General features: G+C 43.4%; 1 protein-coding gene across 1 annotated transcript in view; it reads right to left on the bottom strand.

The window, feature by feature from the left end:
* LOC130392233 (CUB and sushi domain-containing protein 3-like) overlaps positions 1 to 13438 on the bottom strand; it is a 232674-nt gene extending 219236 nt beyond the window's left edge. Inside the window, 2 exon segments of the mRNA XM_056602701.1 lie at positions 10399 to 10621; positions 13219 to 13438. Coding sequence (XP_056458676.1) covers positions 10399 to 10621; positions 13219 to 13414 — 419 coding nt within the window. The 5' untranslated portion in view covers positions 13415 to 13438.
* Between the last annotated feature and the right edge of the window lie 3004 nt (positions 13439 to 16442).

Raw genomic sequence — 16442 nt, forward strand, 5'->3', positions numbered from 1 at the left:
AACACGGCGCGGCCTTTACAGTCATCAACCCCGTCCATTGTTGGGAGTGTTGTTGATGGCAGTCAGCTGCATTGTAACAAACGGCTTTATTGCTCCCCTTTCAAATTAGGTGCAGATCTAAACAAATCCATGGGCTTGACGATGTCGTAAACAAGATGTGTGGCGGACCCGTTCCCTCCGAGCCATTCCAGCCAGCCGTTCTATCGACCCTTTAGACTCCCAGAAGCTAGGCGGTGCAACGGTAATCCCGTGAACAGCGCCACGGATGCACCCCTCTTCCTGTCGGAGTTTCCACTTAATAGGCAAATCGATATCCTATTGCCTCGTTTTGATATTATCTGCTGTACAAAACGCACTAAAGGCTGAATATTTACCAGACGAGAGCACAGCCGAATCCTGTATAGGACTATCACCCCATGGGCAAAGACAAAATAATGAAAAAAAACATCTTTATGGTAGCGAGAAATAAGGGGCTGTATTTACAGCTTCAATAGAGATTCCAATAACACAACAGTGAACTCTGCTTCTTTTCACAGTGAATAAACACCCTGTGCTGCAGCGACTGCACTTTATATACCGAGATAACACCAGCAGTCAATTCCAAGCTAATAGAGTTTGGGATAAATCTTCTACAAAAGATACAACTTGGATAGAGCTACTTTTAAAATGTGGTTTTCTACGGCGAAACCCTGCTGGTTTGACATTAACGTCCCAAGAAGTTATTGCCACTCTTTGCACTTGCCCCTGATGATCAGCTTTTCTAATACAGTAGAAATTCTCTGACGTAAGATAAGATGTACTTTTTAAGCCTGAGATGGGAGGGTTTGAATGCTAGAATATTGAATGGTTATCTGAGGAAACTTGTTGTTGGTTTGCTTAAACTTAAGTCATCGACAACACAGTCACAATGTCTAGTACATTAAATAAGAATATATGTCATGCTGTTTTATTAATGTATATCTTTTTTTCAAAAGATCTGACATTAAAAGGGAAACATATCGCTGGATTAACGTCATAATAGGAACGCACTAGATGGGTGTTGATTTTGTTGCTGTGCAACGTATTTTATTAGGGGGTGGTAATTTTATCCATATATTTCTCTGCTGGTTAGCCATACCACTGAACAGTCTAGAAATGCTGGTGGACAGGAACACAATTAATCTGGTCAGTATTACCCAATCTCTTCATAGACGGCTCATATTATTTCTAGCCTTTATTCCATCGCTGCCTAGTCAAGCCATAACAAATCGCGCTGTGTTCATTGCTGCTCCAAGGGCAAGAATGCACATGTCTATTTTAAAGTGATATATACAGGCAAAAAATATATATACATATATATAAGATAAGATGTACTTTTTGAGTCCCAGATGGGAGATGTTTGATACTAGAATTTAATTTGTACATATATATACATGACGCTACATACTCTACCATGTGACCACTGCCTCTCAAAAACGTCTAGTCCCCAACGCTGGTAGTGTGTGGTGTTGGTGTTCCCCGGGGAACTAATTAGGGCTGACTAGAGCAGTTGGTGGCTGTAGAACACTTAGTGGCAGCGGACCAACAGCGTACACAGAGACAGAGGAGAGGTCAAACCGCCTAGAGGGGGGGACTGCAGTCGTTAAAATACGACACCAAATAACAGTGATGGTGGCGGCATAGAATGCATTAAAAAGAATGTAATTAACAACCCCGCCCGGCCCTCTTTTTTCCAACATGATGCACCCACCACCTTAAGATGTATGGCTGTTAAGCCAGCAGCAGCGTCACAGACAGCGAGGGGCAGAAGAGATGTTTCGGGGAGCAAAAGTAAGTTGATGTTGCGACGGAAAAGGTTAAAGTAAAGTGAAAATGTGAAAGAGAAATAGATCTTCTGGAGGAGGGGCAGAAGGGGCAGTGGGGTTTGTTGAGTGTGTGTGTTTGAGAATGTGTGTGTGTGTGTGTGTGTGTGTGTGTGTGTGTGTGTGTGTGTGTGTGTGTGTGTGTGTGTGTGTGTGTGTGTGTGTGTGTGTGTGTGTGTGTGTGTGTGTGTGTGTGTGGGAGGGAAATAAAAAAAGTTACTAAAACTAGCACATTGTTTTCTGGTTTGTGCCCAAGAAATTCATCATGACACCTCCAGGGAATGACAATGCCATAAAAAAAGCAACAAGATAGGGTGGGCGCAATGGTTTTTAAACATCCCCACAACACTTCTCCTGCTACACCGTTGTATTGGCAGTATTTTGTACAAATAACACATTTCTTATGTCATTATAAAGTCAGGCCGCTGCTGACAAACGCAGGTATTTTTCTTGTACGTTAACGCTAGATGCGAAGTCCGTGTTCTTTCTGCCGTATGTGTTTTGTGGCGTTCCTCTGCCTCAGTGGTTCTCAAACTCTTTCTAGAGTACCAGGAGAAAAAATAATGAAATTAACATAAATAATGTATGTGGTTGCTATTTGGCAAACATTTAAAGGGTGCAAATGCTCACAATTCAGTGAGAAACATGGGCATGGGTTTCATGCAACTGTTAACTGTTAAATAAAGGGGTTCCTTATATAAAATAAAATCGATATATATATTATTTATTATTTTCTGTGTAACCCCTGCAGTACTTCAAAGTACCCCTAGGGGTGTGCGTACCCCCATTTGAGAACCACAGCTCTACCTGTTCAACTGCTTGCTTGGTTTGCAAGTTTGGCGGTATTGGGGATCAGTGGCAACAGTACCCAAGGTTGTAAAGTGATGCCGACTTCCCGACCCCGCTCTAACTTGGCACCGGTGTCCTCACTTTACATTGTTAGCGGGATCTTATCGCATCCATTTTTATTCCAGGTTGTCTAGCGGTGAATTAATATCAGTTGACTGGTCCCATGCCCAGATGGCTCCCATCCTCGTTGTGGCTTTGTGATCCTAACACCAGTGGGGTTGTGTTGAATTGCTTTATGGCAACACAGCTGCACGGAGGGAGAAGGAAGGATATATGACTTCCATCGCTATATTTCCGAAGAGGCCGGAAGATTATTCAATCCGTTTTTCCAGCGTTGTTGTGAAAAACGACAGATCGGCAGCGATCCAATTTAAGATCATGCTGTGTTTTACCAAATGCTATTCTGAACCAAGAGGGAGAACAGGAGATTGCCGACCAAACTGTGACAAAAATATAGAGAAAAGGAACACAAAATCAGTTCTGCTTTGGCAGTAGCAGCATATTGTGAATCTGTCTTCTCAGACACAAAACTGTCGATAAATGATATCCCAATCAGACTCTGCTGCTGAGCATGTTTCCAAACTACCTCAAAGCCCCCACTATACAGGAAAGCAACACCCAAGCCCTGGGAGAAAATCTAATTTTCGGCTCTAAAGAATTGAACAAAAACCCTGTGATAGCAATACGGAGCCCACTCAAAGCGACGATAAAGTGCTCCTTAGTTCCTTCAACATTCAGCCTAAGCAGGATAGCTTAACAAAGAAAAGCCGAACCAAACTCTGACCACTCTCCTTTCAGCTCCCCCAGCACCTGCCACAGAGCAGTCAGGACTAATTCATTGTGATGGTGCATTTTCAATTTAATGTTTTTTTAAATCAGAGATGGACAGCTAAGGATGGATTTGCTATTAAGTAACACCAAGAGGTGAAACTGAAAAAACCTGGTACAGGCGTGGATGGAGCAAAAGTATAGCTGGACATGTCTCCATAACAGGACTTTTGCACACAGAATGTATACGATAATACTTTTTAGGCATTCAGACAATAAGCAACACAGTCAGAATGCAGTGTGTGGATTTCCCTTTTGTTGGTTCATATTATTGAAGAGAATGACTTTTGTGTATGCAATGCATGCTTTTTTCCAAAAACAGAAACTGTACACTACAACATTTTCAGTTTTCATGTTTATGTGGTTTACCATGTAGACAGGGTCACAATATGCCTGTTTAAACCTTGACTTTTGCCTTATACTTATTAACAATCAGCCTAGCATTGAAGAATCGGATCCAGACTTTGGCATTCAGCATAACCATTGGCAACAGCAGTTGCAGACCTAGAGTTAGAATACTTCAAGGCTCCAGACTTCTCAGATTTGCCATAGTGCGGCTCAAGGGTTTATGGGTCTCAAATTTAGCCAATGGATATAATTCCTGTGAAATACAGCCGTGCTCGGGGGCATTGGGAGAGATAAGATGGAATGTGTGAACTAGCTTATCCAGAAACCATTTCTGGGTCAACCATGAATTTTCGACATTCCCTACATTGACATTGTTATATATATTGAAATGTCTACAGTCTACACAACAAACCACATTGACAATAGGACAATTGTCTACAAGCAATTTGTTTGCACAACCAAACATTTTTTTAATTTGCACAAAGCGCAATGCACTGTATGGCAGAGGAGTCTTTCAAAGGCCTTTACAGTATTATTATCAGCCCTGGACGTTTTGGGAACCTGATCAAAACCACACTCAGAAATGTATTTTTGTGTCAGTAGAAGAAGCAGGGTTGCCTTGCCTCTGGCCTTCATAAAACACAAACTTTTGTAGCTGTAGATAAATTTGATCAAAGCTCACGAAACAAAAGGGAAAATGACCAACGTTGATGGGTGAAAAAAACACAACGAGTCCAATATTCCTTCATTTTTAATTAAAGCCAATTAACTCCGCTCTCTGGGTCCAGAGAATGATTAATTACTGTTGGTAACCGGTGTGCTAACCAAACATTATTCTTTGTTTCCCCCACTACGGCATCAAACCACCAAGTTATGTTAACTCTTCGCTGCGAGTTAGAAACGTGTTTGCTCCGTCGCCCTCAGGTGAACCCAGGGTGCACCGTGTAGTACCGCAGTCTCCCAATCCTGTCTTTCACCGTGGAAACGAGAGTACAGAGCCGACACCGAGAGCAATGCATGCAGAAACACTAGATCCTGATCCCCCCCTCCCCCCCCCCCCCCCCCCCCCCCACCCAATACACATCTCCTGTCCCCGGCCCACGGATGGAAAAAGGAACTCGACGTCGCCGCGGCTTGAGTGAAGCGCCCCGAATCTCGCTGATTGCCTGGCGAGATGCAGCCTCGCCTTGCCCACCTGAACACAAAGCCCACCTGAACATCAGCACCCCCCACCACCCCGAAGGTGTCCCCCCCCCCGCCGGTCTCCCCACCCAACTCGCCCTGCCTACCAGCCCCCTCTGATTAGTGTGTCACATCTCTGCCGTTGTGAGGGAGAAGCGAAACAGGCATGATATACTTCAATTTGGCTGACTCATTGTCTGTCTGTCTCCATCTATCTACCCCGTCTCTCTCTCTCTCTCTCTCTCTCTCTCTCTCTCTCTCTCTCTCTCTCTCTCTCTCTCTCCCTCTCACTTCGCGCCCCCCCCCCCCCCCCCTCTCTCTCCCTCCCTCTCTCCCTCCCTCCCCCCTGTGGCTGTGCCCATGTTAAGTCACAACCACGGCTATGCCCATGCGAGGCCCTCTGTAACCCGCCCTCCTCAGGGGGGACGGGGGCGGACAGCACCAGCTAGAGGGAGAGAGGAGCAGCAGAGTGCTGCGGTGGAGGATTGATCTCACTCCAACTTGTAAATCACAATCCAAGTGTTCTTTCTTGCGTCCGCGTCGCGGTTAGATCCCGGTCTAAGAATAACACTTGTGCTACCCCGCTTGTCTGGCTCTCGTCAAGACAAAGGAGAACAAGCAGGAAGAAAGAAAACGCCGGCAGGGAGTGATTAATCGACTTCTTTAGCACGGGCGTGGCCCCAGTCATTACATCACGCCCCCATCACACCGCCACCGCCGGTCAGGCATTGATTTTAATAACTGCAGGATGAAAGGTCGCATTTTCCAATCAATTAAGTCTGTCCCACAGTCTTTCCCACAGAAAACGAGGTATAAGTAGAGGGTGTTCTTCTGCCCAAAACCACCAAAGATAATTGCTAAAGCAGAGAGCATTGAGAGGAGCCATGTAGGTGGTGTTTCACGACGTCTTCTTCCTCCTACGATTCCCTAGATGGATGACGAGCATGACCAGTGGGGTTTTGGTTTGAGCGAAAAAAAGCCATTTGTGTTCATCTGTTCCTCGCCATTAGTGCTCTGCGCTCGTCGTGAGACAGGTGTGCAGAATAAGGATGATTCACACTCTCGGCTCTCTCAACTTTTAGGCAATACGCCCACAACTTAATGTTGAACTATATTGAACTGAACCAGATTGAATCCCCTTCTTTGTATCCGCCTTGGGTTTGTTAAATATTTTCAATCAATCTTATCCATATTACTTAGATTGGCAAATTAGATCAGATTTGAGAGGATTTATAGCATGTTACTCATACTACAGAAGTAACATTAACCTCTTCGGAACAGAAGCCGAATCACAAAGCCATTGATTCATTAAGGTCAGGCTAGCTAAGTCTTCCTACATCTATATGTGACCAGACACAATTTAACTTAAGTGTAATTTCGTTTTCTCAATCCTTTCTGATCTCTCAATAACTTAAGTAGAGAAGGCCTCAGTTAGCGGTCGATTTTATTTAAGATTAAATATATTCACTTTCCATTTTGTTAAGATTACCACAAAGAGTCTTTGTAACCAATCATTTCACAGCTACTCGCACTGAAATCCAAAAGGGTATTTGTTTAACGTAACAGCGAAGGCATACTTTAATTATGATGTTACAATCAATGGTAAGAAAAACGTTGTTTATGTTTGTGGATGACCAAAATGCATCAGCCCTAACCCCCGCCATCTCTTTTAGCATAGCCCTACACATTGATTAAAGATACACTGAAAACATAATTACCCTCATCATCCCAACATTCAATTAGGACAAATCTACACTCATTGATCAGCGCAAACAGCAACAATAACGATACATAATAAAACGATTTCTTCTGTGAATACTTCTTTGTAATTCAACGTGCTCCAGCTTTACTTCCTATATAATATTTAATCAAAATAATAATGAGTGCTGCCTGCTACCAACCCTTTCTAATCATGGGGTGGACTTGCTAGATGTTACAATAAGCACAGCCCTGAAGAACCGATGTTGATGGGAGGGTTTCAGAGAGCAAAGAGAATTAGTAGATCAATGGAGGGACACACTAATCATGAGTGCGTCGATTCTTTATGTAAAAGAAACCTTTTGTCTGTTTCCTTTCTGAATTCACCTCATTATTAATCAAAAGGGATTCATAAATGAAGGAACCCTTTAATCTCTATCAAGGTTTCTATTCACAATCAGCTTCTGAAAAAAGAATCTGACTCAGTGTTATGTATGAACAAAGACGCGATGTCCCCGAGCTCTAGTCGGAGCTTCCTACTCCATTTATTCAACCAACTAACTCACGCATGCGCGACTCACATCAAGAGGGCAAAACCAATTCGAATGCATCCATGTCGTAAACATACGTAACATAACATGCATTGCTGCAGCAATGTCCAACATAACACTCAGATGTCACATTTCTTCTTAATCCTGGAGAAACGTCTAGTCTGGAAGGCATGAAATACACATAAGATACCGTCCCTTGGCGGAAAAAACAAAACAAAAGAGCCTGACTTCATAAGGTGGAGACGCCGCTCTTTGAAGTCGAACCATGGAGATCTGTGCTATGTCTTGCGCAATAAGCATGTCAGAAAAGGGGGGGGGGGGGGGGGGGGGGGGGGGGGTGGTTTATGTGGCGGTTTGAGCTCCTGAGTAATTAGAGTTATGGAGGGAACGTCTTGTGTAAGAGCAGCAGCATATGGTCCGCTCCGCCGGGAGGATTCGGTCACAGAATTATTATTTTCTGGCTTAACGCAACAGCAGTGTCGGGTGGTGGTTACATTCCCGGCTGATGGCAAACTTTGGAATCAAAAGAAAAACTAAAGAGTTATTGAATCAACAATGTATGCAGTATGGAGGCGTCGGATCGAGTGCAGAAATAAATAGAACCCCAGGGCCTTAATTTTTCTCCTCTCAGCATACACGGCACTCTCTATGCCTTCTCTTCGTTGTGAAGAATAAATCCATGAGAAGCATGTTTTCAGCCACAGTATTACTTCAGTTGATCAATATTTAAGCAAATGCCCCACATCACTTTCTCAGCTACAAGCAATGGTTTAAAGGTCATCTTAACTCACCGACATTCTTATGTGTTTAGTGAGACTATTCAAGGAACCATGTTTTGTTAGCCTCATAGCATATTGGCCCTATTTTAAGATTGATCTTTTATTTAGCCTCAAAAATGCCCATGTCATCTATTTGACTAGGGCCTTTTTGCAGATAGTGATTATGGAATGTAAAAATCACTAGATATCACAATTTGGTCGAAATATGACTTTGGCAATTACGAGGCTAACAATTTGTAAAATAGTTAGGTTAACAATCGAAAACACAGGAAAGGGGAAACTCTCTGCATGCCCTTTTTAGTGTAATCCTAGTTGAAAGCGTACGATGGCGTGACGTATTGAGTAAAATAAGGGATCAATGGATGACCTCCCCATTCCCTTTATCAGGTGTCTCCTGTAGAGATGGGCCCCCTTCAGCACCTCTTAGGGCTGGGAAGGGAAGGTGACAGAAAAGCCACTGAAGGATTGTATGCAACAGAAACTCGGATAAGGAAGGGGACGGGAGAGAGCTTTCCCATGTCCTCTCATGTTTTATGCATTTGTTTTAATTTTGTACTTCAAAGTAGCCTAAATGCGCCGCTGTTTCTACAGACAACCACCCAAAACGATCTGGTTCATCTCAAGAGGCTCGCTCTTTAAGGCACTTTTAAAAAAAATTACAACTGTGTGCGCCTGGTGCCAACATCAGACTTAGCAGGCATCTTCCTTGTAATGATGTGTGAAGAGCATTTCTACGTTTGTTTTCATCGTATGGAGCCACTTTATCCGCGCGGGAAGAGTTGGCATTGCTGTCGCTGGCTGTCAACGCAGCAACATCATGCTCCGATTCACCGGCAAAAACAACAATGACCTCATCGTTATAAGTCTCTGTTGCGTTGTTATTTTTGAAATGCTTATTTTTTTTTACGTTTCAATGCACAACTGTAGCATGTGGAGGCCACATTATTTATACTGTAGGCCTGTAATTAGTGTACAGTGCAAAATGTTTGTAGACATAATGTTCAAACAATATTTGAACATTACATTACTCTTCATACACAATTGAAGTCTATCATGTAAGACTGTAATTTAACAGTTAATACAATTATAAAATATACAGACAAGCTCATATATTTAATTGTTATTTGGGATTCTCCCAATCAGGCATTTAAAAAAATTGCCAATGATGTAATGTGCCAAGATGAACCCAAAGCAAAAAATTCCGCACAAAAACGAATTGTTGTTCAATGTTTGGAACCAGCTGTAGCTCCTGGCAGCAACTTGACAAGGGGTCAACAACTACAGCCAATAATATGACAATGTCCCACTGGTGAATATATAAATTAATTAAAAAAGCTTGGAAAACTAACAACGACGGAAATCAACAGCTGAAAAACAGACCGATAATGAAAGCCGATCTCAGAGTCCGCTGGATTTGTCATAAGATGGAATACATTTCACCATTATGAATTTAAAGTTTTTTTTAATAACATCTGTTCAATGCCATCTGTGGAATATGTGCCACCACACTGTAAAATATTTGCTGTGTGCAGGTAATAATTCCCAATTTATTCATCCAAATGCCGCAACAGACCCAAAAGTGTAGGAATCAAAAAAGCTAATTTAGCGGCTAAACACAGAATAAAGTAGGCCAAATTGAATCCTGAATCTTACATTTTATATGTTAATCTGACTCTCACACGGTGCATTTCAGATGCACTTCTGAGAAAAGAACTAAATCCTAGGGCGTAAAAAGTGATTGCAAAAAGCAATGTGATGCACAAAAATTACCAAAATAGTTTAGTAGTGTTGCTTTGGGTTCTGGTTAGATTATACAGGACTTTTCTAAGAATTTGCGCTGTATTTGTCATTAAAATAATTGTCTTTGAAGCAATCATATCTGATTCAAAACTATAACGACCTCTACTTATACTCAGAACAAACCACATGACTCAGTCTTTAATTTTTTGCAAAAAATGTGCACTGGATTGATTTCGTGATTAAGCATAATCGAATTGTTAAGCATAAGAACCTCATTTGCATTTCATTAGACATTAAAAACAAAGTGACTTTGTTTAGAAACCCTTAATGCAAAAGCAAGAATCTCCTCTAATCCAATAAGACCCCAGTTGAGCACAGACATCCTTTTCTGCATCCTAATGCTCGCTTCTGTGACTACGGGCACTTTTCTGACGCGATAAGATACACGCATCCAACCCAACGTCGACATAAAATATTAACTTATAGTCAGAGCTCACTGCTGAAACCCCCTTTAATATACGCCCTTTCTACAGTATCTCCTGAAAAGTGTGCTTAAAATGTGGATGAGCCGCTCGTCCTCACCTTGTCCTGAAGTTGACGGGGTGCGGGTGCCCGTCGTACAAAGATAAAAAGTCATATTCCTCCTCCACCGCAAAAGATTGAAAAACTATATGGATCCTGTTCCTCTCCTCGGCCACAATCACCCAGGTACAGTTGGCTCCGTTGGGATATCCGTACGGAAAACCTGGGCTCTCTATCGTCCCGTTCCTCCCCTTTAAAGTGCCGCCACACGTATGGATGAACCCTGGGGAGAGGGGAGAGAAAACAACACAGTGAGCTTTAGTCGTGAACAGCGGAGACTTGGGGATACTGGACACTTTAGCAAGATGAAGGAGTACGCATGCTTTTTCCAAAACGATTTGAACCACATTATAGCCTTGCAAACATACCACCTTTACTGCATTTATATAGCACTTTTCTAATCAGTGGCCACTCAAAGCAAACAATCACACGTTCATACACACATTCACACACCAACAGCGTTGTCAGCCATGCAAGGCAACAGCCAGCTCGCCTGCAGTTAGGGTGAGGCGTCTTGCTCAAGGACACCTCAACACTCCGGGGATCGAACTAGGAACCTTCCAGTTAACAGCCAACCCGCTCTACTTTCTGAATCACATGCTGCCCCTGTATATACTTGTAGGTTTTTCCACTATCCACCTCCTAAGATCTGGCCCTTCAGAAAGAAGGGTCACTCTTCTATGGCGTTACAGATGCTATTAAAGTAGCAGAGGTAATTATGTAGCTGAATCATCTCATAAACGGTTGACCACTGATTCCATTATATCCTATAGTGTTCAAGGTAGCAAGGTTAATGAAGACTGATATCAATCAGGCTGTGTTTACCAAAATACCTTAATAGTACAATTTTAGGGTGAAAGGGACCAGCTACAGAAAATAGCAATGCAAAGGGCTTTAGGGAAGAACTGCTTTGCTTTGTACTTGCAGACATTAATATGAGATAGAACGGTAGATAGATATGAAGATGGAGAGGTAGAGAGCCAGGAAGAGGTAGAGAGCGCGAGGTAGAGAGAGTGAGCGAGAGAGAAGTCTATGTCCACAGAACTGAACTATAAACCACAGGTGGACGAGTGGAAAAGTGTCTCATGGGGCACGAGACAAATGCCGGGCCAAATCAACAGCTGGCCACTAGCTCCTTCCCCAATGTACAGTAGGCCTTTGTTATATGGCTACTATTCTTTGTGTTTTAAATTAGCATGCCTGACACCTGCCCTTTTTAACCATCGCAAACGCATCTAATTACTTATAACAACTATGATTGCATTTCTTTGTGATGATGTCGCACATCGCTTAATGAAGAGCAGACTTAATTAAGAATGCCGGTTTCTGTTTCCCTTTAGTGTAATTAGCTTCTGACCCCGTGGATGTTTGAGTCATCTCATCAAGACAGCAGTGAAGCGGACCTGATGCAGCACTTACACATCAAGTTGGAAAATAAAAGAATGCTTTAAAATCATTCTGACATTGTGTTTGCAAACCACAACAAGAGCTTTTACCCCCCGCACAAAGCTTTGTTGTAATAGGTTAATTATCTAAAATACACCCTCTGCCTCGCATAAGGCTACGTTTACACGATGACGGTCTGACCAGAAGACGCAAAAGTGGCGTCACGTCTTCACTTTTTATTCCGCGTTTAGACGATAGTTTTCGGGAGGACATCTGCGTGCATACGGTGACGCAAAAGTGTGGGGAATTCGATTGGGTATGCATGCCAGGCGGCTAGGTGGTGCTGTGATACACTATCACACAACACCGCCATGTCTGAGCGCATGCGTAGAATCTTCCTTCTTCTCTTATCCGTGCCGCAAAAAACAAAAAGATCCTTCTCTGTTCAGTAACACTATCTGTACATATCCTGTACATTTCGTGGAAACAGTCCTGTACGCTTGTTAGAGCTGCCAGAGCAGCTTGAAGGTCCGACGCATGGAAATAATCGGACATGTTTGTTTATTTACTTGTACTGGCACATGTATATGACGTAAATACGTACGCGACGTGAGCAGATCTGAGCAGTGTTTTGCATCTTGGCAGTGTAGACGGAAACGCTACGGCGGAGCGTATTCAACTTTTCCACTCTGGAGGGTGGTTTCAGATTTATGCGTTTTCATGCCCTAAAAACGCTGTCACCGTCTTCCCTGTTTCCTTGTGTATGCTAATTGTGTGAACACACTTTTCTTGCCCTGCAAACCAAATTTACCCACGGGTATGAATAAAGCAACCTTGAACCTTGAACCTTGAACCTTGACTTCCGATAAAATATTTTGTTGTTTTCACCCGCAAGCGTCTTCGTGTAAACGGGGCCTAAGACTCAACGCTGAACATTGAGTCTTATGAGAGATACCTGTTCCCGTGGGACATTCCCAGTTTTCCGGGGTCACTACCTCCCGAAGTCATTCCCTGTTTCCCGAGGCCATTCCGTTTTTCCGGGGACATTCACAGTTTTCCGGGGGGACATTCCCTGTTTCTGGGGCATTCCGTCTTCCGGGGGACATTCCCTCTTTCTGGATGCCTGTTCCTGTCCTGGCTGGAGCTGTCCCCGGGAATGTCCCCATTTATAAAAAATAGGATTTTTATCGAATGTATTAAAATCGATTCTGGAATGGCCAAGATTCTAGCCTGCTGATGTATATTAATTCCAAGAAACTTGTTGGTAATTAGTCTTGTGTCGATCTGATTGGTCTTGACTGACCTCACTACACAGGGTGTCTATCTATCGACTTTATACCAGAGGCAGGAGTGAATAGAATCGTATAGAAAGATACCCTTATATAGTAGTGTGTTTGTGTGTGTGCGGACGATGGCTTGTTGAAGCAGCCTTACCTGGCCGAGTCTGTTTGGAGTCTGGGGCTGGGTGAGCCTGCACACCTGTTGCACGTTGTGCAATCAGTGTGCACAGGTTAAACCAGCCATCACACACATTCAATGAGATCTCCTGCATGGCAACATGGAGCACCAGGCCATGTATTTTATCTGCAAACCTTACAATAAGCCCAACAACCCCAACCCTATGTCCCATTCTGGAGGAGCCCAGTAAAATCAAAATCCTTTACTACAGTACTCAAATTTAGCATGATAATAGGACAAATATAAATGTCCCTTTTTTTTTGTGAAATAATTACATTTGACATTAGTTATACTTATATGGCCTGCCAAATTACAAATTTCCCAGTTTTTTATCGACAAATCTCACGATCATAACTCGGCTACAGGGGACAAACCGCACCCCCTACCGCTGAAAGCTCTGTACCAGAAGCGATACCTGAAATTGCATAATAGAAAGCGAGTCGTTTCTTCTGCAAGAGTTTAAATCAGGTTATATTTATTACAATCCATACAATCATGGATTTTGGATTCCATTAGGGCCATTTTGAAAGCCTGTGTTGCCAAGATGACTGTGACCCACTTCATCGAGTGAACCCTTCTAAGCGCGGAGCAGGAAGCATACATAGCCTACTTAACAGCAGTCTATGAATAGTAATGCTGGCTCCTATCATGGCTATTAAATCGGACTAAAAACACCAGCTGTCAACACCTGTGCTGATGGCTGACGCAAACCCCATCCCCAATTAGGCGCACATTTCTGCGGGCCTTGGAGAAAGATTGCAGAATCAAAGAATTCTGCCAGGCTTTATAACCAATGGGGAGGAAGGACAACTTTGAAGTGTTGTGTTTTTCCCTGATATATCGTTGCGTGTCATGCACTCAATGAATAATGGGCCTTGTTCAGAGTGGGTTGTGTGAGCTACTTGATAGTGATGTTTGTGTGCGGCTGATAGTTCTGATGTCCTGGAGGTTGATGGAACACAAGCTCTTTGCTATTCTCTCTCTCTCTCTAACTCTCTGTCGCTCTCTCTCTAATAACAATCTATCATTTTGTTACATCTCTCTAACCAAGTTTCCCTTTTTCTCTTATGTACCTTAAAGGGTGACAATGGGGTGTCTGTAAACTGCCATTAGCCGGTCTTACCCATTCAGACCAGATTCAGACCAGTTGTTTGATTCCAAGTTCCTCATTGTGCGTCCAAGAGGGGAGCTCACTGGGTTAGCATCTGCTCTCTGATAGCCACTTACATTGACTGGCAGAGTTACAGTAGCCTCGCTCCTGTTCATGTGAGGGGAACTATCTTTACATTACTCTCCAAAGTTTTCCAGTGTGTCCAGAATAGTCGTTTTGTTTACAAAATAAGCGCTAGTACCAACGTAACAAAATTGTAGTTTGCGCCGCTGGCACAATTCTATCATTTCTGCTTCTGTCTTGGTTGTCTACATGGGGTAACCTGTCAGCAGCGCATCACAGGTACCCCAATAATCAAAGAGCTGGAAATAGTGCCTCATTATCTGTGTATTTGTAGACAAACTACAATCTTGTAAAATCAATCTTGAACACATATTCAACTGTTTTTGGAAAGTAAAAATGTATTCCCCACACATGAGGAGCTAAGCCACTACAAAGCTAACCCAGCAAACGCACCTCCTGGAAGCACAATGAGGAATTTGGAATTAAACAAGTCTGCTTTAACTGGGTAAGACAGACACATGCCAATTTAGAGTCCCCGGCGTGTCCCTTTCATTCACTGCCCATTCAACTGCGCATTCTCACAATCGTTCACAATCGCTTCATCGTTTTACTCTCTCGCTCGCTCTCTCGCTCACTCTCTCTCTCTCTCGCACCAACCTCCCCTGTCTTCGCTCTGTCTATCCCCAGCTTTGTATTTGGCTCTCCTCCCTGTAAGCCATCCATTCTGAACAAAAAAATTGAAATCAGGAAGATCCCTTGGTCTCCGCGCAGTGCATTAAACCAGCTTGTAATATGTTAAGCACCGGCATCATCTCAAATAAATTTCCATCTATAAAAAGCCCATTGTAAACATCTGCTCATGCTTCAAAGGAAGGGGAGAAAAAAAGACAACCGAAAGCCATATACCTCCTTCACAGAGCAGGGGACATGCAGTAAACCCATTTACTGCCAGGGCCCTAACTATGCTGCTGATGTATTGCTCATCAGTTAGTCGCCTGACTCCGACCTAATATTACCTATAGTGTAGGCTGAGATCCAGCTGGCCTACTATGTTACAGCAGAACTCCTGTTCGGAATATTTTAATCATAAAGCGTCATGTAAAAAATATCAAGCCACCAAATGGTCATTATTACTGTGCTTCTTTTTTATATAAACAAAAAAATCCTTAATCCCCTTATCCACAACAACCCACCCCAGACTGCATTCAAGACTCGACCTGTCCTGCAATTTAGACACCTAAGGTTATCAAATCTTTACAAAAGTCTCAGATTGTCCTTAGTGATGTATCGGATCCTCTCAAAGTGGATTCTGTCAATTAGTTCAGCGAGCCATAACTTCAGTGTTGGGGCTTCCTTACAGCAGAACTCCTGGGAGGAGACGGAACCCAGAGCCCGGGCCGGAACCGAGACACTGAAAAGGGGTGGAGCTACATCCTGCCTCCTGATCCGTAACGTAGATATTCTAGTACGAAACTAATTTGCTGCAGCGGATGAGGCTTGGAGAAGGGGGATTTTAATAAGTCTGTATCTACAGTGGGCTGATCCGCACGGTTTTTGATTTGAAACCTTTACCGTAAACTTTTTTCACAGTTTACTGGTGCAAGTCGAGGTTTGTGTTCGCTGTTGATAGCCAATTACACGCTCACAGCTCCCCCTCCCCCTGATCCTCCAGCGACATGATTGGTCGAAACAAAAATATGAAGCGAGAGAAAGTGAAAACGCCTTGCTCGCCCATATTTGGGCACGTCTGCCATCGAGATTTGAGATTGTTAATCTAAAGTCTGATTTGCACGACTAGCTCGAGCACGCCGACGCCACCGCCACCGCCCCTGCCACCATCGTTCCCCCCGAGGTGAGCGCCACGGACGCGAGGCGCGGGCGCCGTGGCATGATGTGGACCATAAATTGTGATGAAAAAAAGCGTTAGCAGCCCGCTGTGATCGCACGGTAGGGGAAAATAGGGGGTTCAAAATATGAATCAGTATCATAACACATAAATCTGGCGGTGAGGGGGGGGGGGGCCTCA

Source organism: Gadus chalcogrammus, chromosome 11 (assembly GCF_026213295.1).
Source record: "Gadus chalcogrammus isolate NIFS_2021 chromosome 11, NIFS_Gcha_1.0, whole genome shotgun sequence".
Lineage (NCBI taxonomy): Eukaryota > Metazoa > Chordata > Actinopteri > Gadiformes > Gadidae > Gadus > Gadus chalcogrammus.